At 29.4% G+C, this 11,017-nt stretch overlaps 2 protein-coding genes across 5 annotated transcripts; one reads left to right on the top strand and one right to left on the bottom strand.

Moving 5' to 3' along the window:
* Window positions 1-232: 232 nt before the first annotated feature.
* LOC119678262 (protein aveugle) lies at window positions 233-2,322 on the bottom strand. Its single transcript, XM_038090009.1, has 2 exons — window positions 2,031-2,322; window positions 233-525 (listed from the first exon to the last, which is right to left on the bottom strand). The coding sequence occupies exons 1-2, from the start codon at window positions 2,175-2,177 to the stop codon at window positions 355-357; spliced, it is 318 nt and encodes a 105-aa protein (XP_037945937.1). The 5' UTR covers window positions 2,178-2,322; the 3' UTR covers window positions 233-354.
* On the top strand, window positions 1,790-10,742 carry LOC119678261 (26S proteasome non-ATPase regulatory subunit 11). 4 transcript variants are annotated; one of them, XM_038090004.1, is made up of 5 exons: window positions 1,790-1,906; window positions 4,473-4,797; window positions 4,857-5,363; window positions 5,420-5,632; window positions 10,284-10,742. In XM_038090004.1, exons 1-5 carry the CDS (start codon window positions 1,857-1,859, stop codon window positions 10,512-10,514), a joined length of 1,326 nt encoding a protein of 441 aa, XP_037945932.1. In that variant the 5' UTR covers window positions 1,790-1,856; the 3' UTR covers window positions 10,515-10,742. The 4 variants fall into 4 exon arrangements, with proteins under 4 accessions (XP_037945932.1, XP_037945934.1, XP_037945936.1 ...); XM_038090006.1 differs by lacking the exon at window positions 1,790-1,906 and adding an exon at window positions 2,494-2,516 and having other exon boundaries at window positions 10,284-10,514; XM_038090008.1 differs by lacking the exon at window positions 1,790-1,906 and adding an exon at window positions 4,237-4,323 and having other exon boundaries at window positions 10,284-10,514.
* The last annotated feature ends 275 nt before the right edge of the window (window positions 10,743-11,017 follow it).

Here is an 11,017-nt window from a genome sequence, read left to right as displayed (position 1 = left end):
ATCGAAAGTAATATATGTTTTAAATTAAATTTTATTTATATTTAAAATATGCTAATACCGTTCAATTTATTGCTACTCAAGTATTTGTCTTAGAAATATTTCACAAATTTCAAATTGTTTAACTAATTTAAATTTTAATTTATATTACATAAGAATATACTCTAAAAATAAAAACTTTAACAATACAAAATTTTGTTTATAATATTAATAACAATTTCAATTTCAAATTTAGCCTAATTTTTCAAACAAAATAAAATTGGTGTGCTTTCTTTCTCACTTCACGTTGCTTAAGCATAAAAAGTTATAATAATATTTGTTTTTATTTTATGGTAACTAATTTTTTAAAAAAATTCCCTAATAAGTATTAATGTTGCGTTCCATATCACGTATTTCCATAATATCAGTTTTGAGTCGTTGTTTTATTATTTCTCGCCAAATTGCCTCTCGATCACGATTATTGATAATACCCATACGTTCCAGAGAATAATCGGTTAAACGAAGCAAGGCGCGGCCAGTTATTTCGTGCTGTAATAAAACGATAATATTATTAAATATAATAAAAATAAAAATACAATAGTAATATAGTAATATATTTTATGGTAATAAGAAATATGATTTTTTTTTCAATTTTTTGATGTAAAAAATTATATGTATTTCTCCTTAATAACTTCAATGTGAATTTAAAAAGATAATATAATATATACTTTTGTTATCATATATGCAATACCATTAGCTACCGGACCTATATCATTACGACCCTATTCATCGTCATCGATGACCGGTATTTCTGAAAAACATGCGACCATTTGCTTGAAATTATTCCGTCCGTGAGAAACTTTTGTCGGGTTCTGCTCATTTTGGAAGACCAAAACAGTGGACTACTGTTTAGGGTTCAAAAGTGTAGATCTACGATTCCCCACCTGTCACGGTGGGGACTCAATTTAGACTCCTATAAGCGCGTTTAAACTAAAAGTTTGTAATGACAATTGTGTTAGAAAATGTTAAACCTTTGAACAGAAATGTTAATGTTAAATTGAAATCAACCAGGATCAGGACAGAGAAACCTAGCCACTTCTCTGGGGTAGGTTTAAAGGCCGGTTGGACTTACATTCGTGTGTGTGTTGGAGCATATCATGAATATAGAGATGCAGTTCTATTAATGCATTTATGCGAAATAACCAACTGTTTAGCACATACATATTAAGATATATATCTTTATATATCTTACATATCTTAAGATATATAGAGATATATAAATCTCAATTAAGCTAGGACAGTTTTTGCTGCATAGAGAATGCGTTGTTCTTCCTAGGAAATGCTAAGTGGGTGTCTATCGAGAAATTTGTCGCATTATAATAGTAGTCCTGAAGAAGTTACTGCATCAGTACTGAACGCTGTAGTGGGTGTCTATATATCTATGATATGAAACGACGGATGTACCTTAGAGGCATTCCTCTACTAAACATGTTGCCATTGAGATATCCAAATATATTAAATTTGCTAGTTGATTTTTTTTCAGTCTTTCTGGGAAATTTTAAAAAGTTGTTAAAATGAAATAGATTTAAATTAAGTTGACTAATAATCAAATATAATTTGCTAAATTAAACTTAAAATTACATTACAGACGCGACATAACTTATAGGAATCAACTTATATGCAATACTTGTGTTTTACATATACCAACAATATATTATTATAAATTTACTGTAAAAGCTAATGCTTTTTTTAACTTGGCAGGCGTTGCTAAATCTAATGAACATTGCATATTACTATTTTGAATAAAAAAAATTATGTTGTCATTGATTGTTGAACCAAATTAAACTACATTACACCAAAGTTGAGGAGAATAATCAGCAATGGCGCCCGGTATAGTGGTACAAAAAAGTGAAGAACTGCCTACCAATAGGTAAGCGTAAACTTATTTTAAAATTCTTTTTTTTTTGGTATGTTGTTTGTCAAATTATTTAATAATAAAGTCACGTGCTTAAGCGTATTAAATTAGTGACTAGTAGCAAATATTTGAATATTACCTTAAGAAAAAGTGGTTGATAATCTGGAAATTCACTACAATGTCGTCCGTACCACTTAATTACATCCGATACTGTCCATAGGTATACTGGTTTAGGCCTTGTTGTTTTTATTCGCGGCTTACTTGTCATTGAGGTTTCTTCGACCATTTTACTTTTTACGTTTTATATTGAAAAATTTTTTTATAATTTATTTACAAAATCCTTAAGCTATTTACAAACATTTTTTATCTTCTTGGAAGTCATTTTTGTACAAATGCAACGAAATGCGTTACTAAGACAAAACGTCAAAATATGGACAGATTAATATATTTACAATCACAATAAAATAATTAACACATTGTGAATTGTTTTTATAACAATTTCTATTTGTGACACGAATATTTTATTACATGACGGTTAATAATAATAGGTTGGTCCTACTGTTTAATTTATAATATCTTTTGTTTTATTACTCAAGTCAAGTATGGAAAATGTAACAAGTTCGAGGTAATTTGAAATATCATTATATGTATATAAACAGTTTATGAGAATACTGACACTATCCTTATAAAATAATTTGTTTATTTAGTACTTTTATGTTAGTCGACAAATTATTTACATTTGCATTTAGATTTTTTTTAAAACACTATAAACTGTAATTTTTAATAAGTAAAAAACCAAATTTTATTTAGAACTTATTTTTGTTTCAAAATCTGAAGCTTGATTTTTTCGACACCTTATTAGGCTCTTAATGTATTCAACAAAAAAATTAAGAAAAAGCGGGTGTAAGGTTAAATTTAAATTTTTAATAAAAAATGAGTTTGTTTAGATTTATAAGCCAAAGTCTCTTCTAGAAAACTAAATATAAGCATGTTCATATATAAGGTGCTAGATTAAGCGAATATACAATAATTTAAATATTTTTGTAACATCTTTATGTTTTTAAATGTTTCGCTTTGAAAGCATTTTCGTTGTTGAAAGGAAATATATATAAAACCAGAGGAATTATCGCGCACGGCCCGCGGCTTATGTTTGTGCAGTTAGTGACATCTTTTTAATCTACCACAAATACCAAAATTACTTCTTTTAGCGTACTGGTAAAACCATATTATTTTTTATCGTAAACCAAATAAAGTTCAATTAATAAAATTAAATTTAACATTATAACCGAATTTTTATTTTTGTCAAAAACAAGTACAAGCGTATGTAGTTGTTTCTGCTGCCCTCCAATCCGTACAATAATTTCTATTGGTTCGTGATTGGTATGTAAAGCCCTGTTTTAGAGCATATAAATTATAATTAAGTGCCGAAGCATGCTTTTTTGTTTGGATTTAAATTTTTGCATTTTTGAATTTTATGTCAGTTCTAGAAAAATGCTGCCCTAACATGTAACCATTCATAATAAACATAAATTAACTGATATGAAAATTAATGTTGTTAAAAGATAATATATCAACTTTTTTAAGTCGAAGGATTAATATTTATTAGAAATTTTTTTGCTTCAAAGCAATAAAAAGCTAGTTACTTTTATCCAATAGTTAACGATCAATCCAATGGGGAATTAGTTTAAAAGTTGTGTGAACACTTCACAAATTTGCTGTGAAATAATTTTTAAACAATATGAAAATAATTTCAAAGAATCCTAATAATTTCGTTAAAAAATTAAATGAAAATCGATCTGATTAGGTAATAATGCGACATTTTTAAATGTATTAAGACCATATTTAATCAAAAATTTGAAAATGGATGTAAGAGTAAAAGTTTGATTAAGCTTTGGTGTCGATGATAAGGCTTTCTGTTAATAGGTGTATTGCCTTAGGATCGTGTTCTGTAAACTTGGTCATATATTTAAACATTTACTTCTTTATTGAGCAAATAAGTTTAATTTTATGTGATTATGCAAGCATATCGAAACAAAAAATGTAATCCTTAAAATGTAGGCACAATCAAAGAAAATGAAAAAATATTGACGCTGCATAATATGCCCACCATCACCAGAAAAACCTTTAAACTGCCCTGACTGTTCGTTTTATAAATTTTTGCGTAACCGCGCTGACCATTCATCATATAACTATTTGCATAATATGGTCCTAGGGTGCTTTTAAGATTCTTTTTTCTATTTTATATAAATTTTGTATTTAAAATGAACACATTAAAGTATGTAGTTCATAGAATTATTGTGAATATTTCTACTTTTGACATATAATTTCAAACTCGGAAGAGAAATATAATATGAGTTGGTAGCACTATGACGATGACTGGCGCTTGTTCATAGAAAACTGACATAAGAGTCAGCCGCATAAAACACACAAAGGTGAACAAATATAAAGAGTACATTGCCGTCTTAAAGAAACCTACCAGTCGATTTGTAGTGAACTATTAAATAAATTGTACTTAAAATAATTAGTTTATTTAAAGCAACTATTACAAAAGACTTTAGTTAATTGATATAAATAATTATAGTAAATCAGATATGGCTGGAGCACTTTTGTTTGAACAGGCACAAGCACTTTCAAGCGTTAGTCGTGAGGAGGGCATATCTTTATTAAGTCAAATAGTGCGTGAACAAGAGGTAGCAGAAAATGACGAGGAACTTATTCGCATTAAGGAGCAAGGCATACTCCAGCTTGGCGAACTGTACAAGCAGGAGGGTAAAGCTAAGGAGTTAGCTGATCTGATCAAGGTTACACGACCATTCTTGAGTTATATCAGTAAGGCAAAAGCAGCAAAATTGGTTCGATCCTTAGTTGATATGTTCCTTGATATGGATGCTGGCACTGGTATTGAGGTTTGTATATAATTATTTAATATAAGGTTTATATACTTATTCATTATAAAATTTTTTAGGTACAACTTTGTAAAGATTGTATTGAATGGGCTAAACAAGAGAAGCGTACATTTTTGCGTCAGTCCTTGGAATCACGTCTTATTGCTTTGTATTACGATACTGGGTTATATGCGGAAGCACTACAAATGGGTTCGCAACTTCTGAAAGAGTTAAAAAAATTAGATGATAAAAATCTTTTAGTTGAAGTGCAGTTGCTAGAAAGTAAGACTTATCACGCTTTAAGTAATTTACCGAAAGCACGTGCTGCACTCACTTCCGCTCGTACAACCGCAAATGCAATCTACTGTCCACCCAAAGTACAAGGTGCACTAGACTTACAGTCTGGTATTCTACATGCAGCAGATGAAAGGGACTTCAAAACAGCTTTCTCATATTTTTATGAAGCTTTTGAAGGTTTCGATACGGTGGACAATAGTAAAGCATTAACTTCACTCAAATATATGTTACTATGTAAAATCATGTTGGGCCAGTCTGACGATGTTAATCAAATTGTTAGCGGTAAATTGGTAAGTTTATTTTTATCTCAAATTTAATGAATTTCTTATGGCATATCTCATTGTAGGCTATTACATATGCTGGTCGTGATATAGATGCAATGAAAAGTATCGCAGAGGCGTCACATAAGCGTTCATTAGCCGATTTCCAACAAGCATTAAAAGATTATAAAAAGGAATTGGTCGATGATTCGATTGTGCAAGCACATTTAGGAACCTTATATGAGACAATGCAGGAACAAAACTTATGTCGCATTATTGAACCCTATTCACGTGTTCAGGTAAATTTGTTTTAAATTCATAATTGTTATTGTTATTATCCATATCTTAAAAGTGTAGATAAGAGAGGCATATAAAGTTCGTTTTCTTTATCTTAATAATGATTAGTTCGATTTGCTTATAGAAAGATATTTATTTAAGATATTTATTAGCAATAAATGTTTCTATATTAGTATAAATGTTAGTATTTAAAAACGGTTTAAAAAGAATGATTGTTTTCGTGATGATTTTCTTTGACAATATATATTTAGATTAGTTTTGCAAATAACATATTTTTCAATAATGGTGCCAAAAAACCGGTGGTCAAGGCTATGGATAGTGGAGTTTCCTAGAACAATCGAGTCTACGCTTACGGAGTCACTCGTCAGTCTCGACGACTAAATGCCATGTATAACCCCCAAGTGGATTTTACAAGTAGTTTTAAAAACTATCGATGGTAGTTAACAATTAATATAGACGACAAATGTTAAAACTAAAACATACCGGCTTGTAAAATCGCTTTTCTTTTCGAGACCAAGGTTGACTCACAACAATGTTCTTAACACCCCCCTGCCTCACACCGCTCAGGAAGAACAATATCGCTCCTGTGCAGTAATAACTGTTTTAGTTCGATTGAGTTCAGAATATAGCCAAGTGCTAAACAGTTGTCACGCATAAACACATCTATTCCTAATGTGTGTCCAAATTGCAGCTCTACCCTTCATCGCGTCGTCCGTCTGTTTTCTTGGCACATTGCATACACGCACTTTTGTTCCTTGTAACCACGTCCCAATGAAATCGCCGGGTTTTTCCGTCTGGATTTAGTTTGATTTTCATTATCTTCAAACATCACTCATCTACATTCTTATACATGTTTTCGCTTTATAAAATCTTTCATGTTCTCTGCTTTTAGGTTCCGGGTTACCACAACAACATTTAATATTTACTTAATTTATATCAATAATATTGGTATCTCTATAGATAGTTTGCTACGACTACTCTCCATGATTATTATTTCTGTTTCTTAAGCTTAGTAATTATGCTGTTTTAATAATAATACGGTGACAAAACTCCAGTTTGTTGAGAGAACTGGGGGTTAGAGTACAAATACTAATGCACAATGTATAAACAATATAATTTTTGCGATTAGGAGTTATAATTACTCCTATAACTATAATTCATTAACTATAATTAAGTTAGTTATGGTACTTAAGCAGTTCAATTATTTTCAATATGTATTTTTATTAAAGTTATGTTCATATAAAAGATGAAACTGGACTATAACAATAGCGTATTTTAAAAGTGTTTCGCAAACATTAAAAAAACCACGATTGCTTATATGAAATAATTTACATACTGTCAGTTTCACATCCAGACAACAAAGTCCCAATGAAAACTCCTCGATCTGTAAAAAAAAAAACAAATAATTCTATATAATATGATTTCACCTTCAATATTCATCACTTAAATACCATTCTGTTAACTTTTAGAAAATCCGAAGAACAAGTGTTATGTTTCCGTAATATAAATGAAGTTTCCTTATACGATTTAAGTATGAATTCACATGTTGTATGCAATAAAAATAGTTCGATAAGAAAGGATATACTATATGTATTACAACTTATCAACCAAAACGTGTTATATGAGTCATTTATTGCCATGACCATAGTAAAGAATATAAATGTAATTATCCATACAAGATGAGTAATATGTACACCCAGTATGCACAGTCTATAAATGTCAATCCATTTCATTATCAATATTTTTAACTGTCTATGTAGACGATATAGTTTTTGCAATTTTTTATAGAGTTTTGATTCAAGTTGTTGCTTTTCCAAATGCGTGCTTTTCATCCAAACTGTTGAGTGGTTCTCAACTTGTTGTAGTAATGCATCTAGTCTCGCATTGATATAGTATAATACTCGGCAAATAAAGCATAATCCTAGCATATATCTTTGCACTATCAAATGCATATAATTTACACAATTTGTATAAGTAAAAACATAAATAGTCATTATCCATGTATGAGTTCTGGAATATCTTGACGAAAAGGTCAAAATACAATTATAAATCCAAACTAAAAAAATACTGTAGAGTAATCGATTGAAGAATCTATTAGCGGATTGGTTTATTGTAAAATATTTTAAATATTTATTTTCAATAATTTTAAAAGTAAGAAACATTGTTGCTTCTTTTTGTTCTCTCTTGAACCGGAATACAATATCGTAGTACATTATTGCAAAGTGCATAAAAAGGCAGAGTTGATATGTAGTGGTCATCAGGAATGTAACTAGTTTAATATCGTATAAACTTTTCCAAAAGAAATGAGGTATAATTAGGCATAAAAAAATATTAATAATAGTAACAATATAACGAATTAATGTCTTCTGTTGGTAGGTCTTTGTTTTGACATCGTAAATAAATGAAGTAACACCAATGCAAACCGAATAAATTGTATAAAATCTTATTAAGAAATTTTTAATACCGCAAAGTTGCGTGCCCGACATTTTTAAATCAACTGTATTATTCAAAATATTCAGGATATGTTCTATGCATTATTTGTATAACAGTTTTTTATTATTATTTATTATCAGATCTCTGCGATAAATTTTTATAAATATCCTTTATTATTGAGAGTAGAAGTGAAAAAGCTAATATCATTATCAGATACGAATAATGTAATTGTATGAAAAAGACTTGTATTAGTTGCTGTATTTTTTCTTTTTAAATTGAGAGGTTCATTAATTACATCACTTCTCATAATAAATAAAGTCCTTATAACTATCATGTGTATTTTTTAGATTAGTATTAAGCTATAAGTTCTCATAACCTAATATTTCTTTTTTGGCATTTCTTTAATATTCATGTACTAAGGATGACACTATCTTATAAAGATATATATTCACAATTCGTCAATTACGGGAAAACCACTATACCTGAATTAAAGAAGTTTAAAGCGCGTGCTATGAGCATGCTCGGCTTAGTAAAATACACGGGTGAAAATATTTTTGGTATGATCCAAAATCTAAAGGGATATAACAAAATAACAGGCTGACAAATTCTTGACATCGTTAGAGAGATAAAAAACCCGATAGAACAGGAAATGTTTTAGTATGATTCAATATCAAAATCTAGAGTTCTTAATAAAAAAGTAAAGTGTGCTGACCACAATTCCTAAATTTCCAAGAAAAATAAAAAACTAGGCAGAATACCAGAAAGATTACGCAATATTCATATAATTAATATTATATATTGAGCAAAGAATACCTTTTGGTAGCTAGCAAAATCGAGTACAAGGTGGACAGGACTACACATTCGCACACAATGTAAAGAAGTCTAAAAATTCATACTTAATAAGACTACAGTTCTATTAAATAATGATTCAAAGATTTCCGGTGTTATGGTGTTTGTGTAATTCAAATATTTGTTTAAGGTACTTGGATAGTACATCTGTTCAATAATTTATTTTAATTTCGTTTCGTTCTATACAGCAAATTCCCGAATACAATATGGTGGTCCCAATGTATAAGCCTACTTGAACATTAAAGTGGTCGAAACTTTGTTCAGCTTAAATAATATTTAATGGTTTATAATTAAACATGCCTCTAAGTGATAAAGGTTACGGATTCAGAAATTTTTTTTGTTGCGAATTAGTTTAAACTAACCTAACCAATGCTATTCTTAATAAATTGGTGTATATATTTTTTTTATTTCCTTTAGCAATTTAATTTACAATATAATGAAATGTTCAGTAAAATAAATTTCGGTTTTTGCAGAGGGTAAGGCTGTAACAAGCTCTTTTCAATTTTAACCATTTTGCGCAAAGTGCTTAATTTTCGATAATGTGACTCTACTGTGACATCCCACTGACACTGAACGAATTCATGTAATCGAAGGTCGACCTTTTCTTTGTGAACCTTGCGGGTTATATCCAAGTTTTTTGCTATATCATTCTGATTCTTTCTAAAAATGTTGTCAATCTAATATCATATTATTTCTATAATTTCCCTCTGGATAGATACAGTGTTCATCAGCTTATATAGGTCCCCTATAGTCCCTTTGTCATATATTTCAGAAATCACACTATTCGTTATAGTTTATTCGTATTTGGAGGATGTTATCTTTCACCACAAGAAATTCATGCCCTCTTGCTGTTATAGTCCGCAAGGATCTATAAAGCAGATAACATGAAAAGAGTTTCAAAGGCGTATATATCAGTTTGAATGTGGGCAGGTAAAAATAGTGTGAGAGGGAAGGGAACTAATTAGTAGTAAAAATGGATTGAATATAGGTAAATAAGGTTTGTTCTGAATAATTGGGCGAGAGAAAGAATAAGTAATCAAAATCATACTGTTGCACAGTTTATGCCCTAAATCGATTTGTAGGCTATCTATCTCACTACATTGCTTTTATCTTTGTTGGCCATTTTTGTTATATTGCCCGCTATGTGCTACTAGGAAGCGCGGATAAAAATTTTGCTTTCACTAAGTGAACTGAGTTTAGGAAATAAAGAACGCTTTAGAAAGCATACTTAAATGGATTGTATTTAAAAGATATTAGATTAAGTATTAAATTTTTTTTTTATTATTTCTACTTATATATAAATGTATTGACTTTCTTTTTTTTTTTGAATTCATTATAATCTTTATTTTCCTTTTTCTTTCTTTTTTTTAGGTCTCCCATGTTGCTGATTGCATACAACTTCCTATGGCCCAAGTCGAAAAGAAATTGTCTCAAATGATTTTAGATAAAAAATTTAGCGGTATTCTGGATCAAGGGGAAGGCGTTTTAATAGTGTTTGAAGAAACTCCTGTTGATAAAACATACGAGCGGGTCTTAGAAACCATACATAGTATGGGCAAAGTGGTAGATACGCTCTATCAGAAGGCCAAAAAGTTATCATAGATTTATACTCAACTTTAAATCAATTTTATAACAAATAATTTACAAAAAACAAACAAAAAATATTAATAAAATAAGAAAACCAAAATAATAAAAACAAAAATGAAATAAAATACAAAAATAAAAAACTTAAAGCAACACAAACCATAAACGAAAGCATAATCTCACTTGTAAAAATTCATGCCAAAATTTTGTAATCAATTAAAAAAAAAATGATATCGTCTGTAAGGATACAATAGCAACATAAATGGGAGGACGGAAGACAGGATATATAAATAAAAAACTTTTAATAATTAACAAAAAACAGTTAAAGAGCTCTGTAAAGGGAGAAAAAATTAAAAACTATAATAACGAACAATAGATATATATATATTAAAGCTAAATTATAAAAATTTTGGAGGAGTATCTGGAGGAACCGACTGCAGTTAACAGCCTTTGAAAATGAAATTAAGTCCAAAAAAGTTTTTTAATAGCGTCTAATTTAATTCGAATTGTCAAAATTACAC

Source organism: Teleopsis dalmanni, chromosome 2, assembly GCF_002237135.1.
Source record: "Teleopsis dalmanni isolate 2A chromosome 2, ASM223713v2, whole genome shotgun sequence".
Classification (NCBI taxonomy): domain Eukaryota; kingdom Metazoa; phylum Arthropoda; class Insecta; order Diptera; family Diopsidae; genus Teleopsis; species Teleopsis dalmanni.
Note: the sequence above shows the minus strand (reverse complement) of the source record. Positions and strands in the feature narration are given on the sequence as shown.

Excerpts from the sequence above, each read along its gene's own strand:
- LOC119678261 (XM_038090004.1), top strand. The coding sequence starts at position 1,857 with ATGGCGCCCGGTATAGTGGTACAAAAAAGTGAAGAACTGCCTACCAAT. Across the intron at positions 5,364-5,419 it reads AAATTGTTAGCGGTAAATTG|GCTATTACATATGCTGGTCG; the intron begins GTAAGTTTATTT and ends ATCTCATTGTAG. Across the intron at positions 5,633-10,283 it reads AACCCTATTCACGTGTTCAG|GTCTCCCATGTTGCTGATTG; the intron begins GTAAATTTGTTT and ends TCTTTTTTTTAG.
- LOC119678262 (XM_038090009.1), bottom strand. The coding sequence starts at position 2,177 with ATGGTCGAAGAAACCTCAATGACAAGTAAGCCGCGAATAAAAACAACA. Across the intron at positions 526-2,030 it reads ATCAACCACTTTTTCTTAAG|CACGAAATAACTGGCCGCGC; the intron begins GTAATATTCAAA and ends GTTTTATTACAG.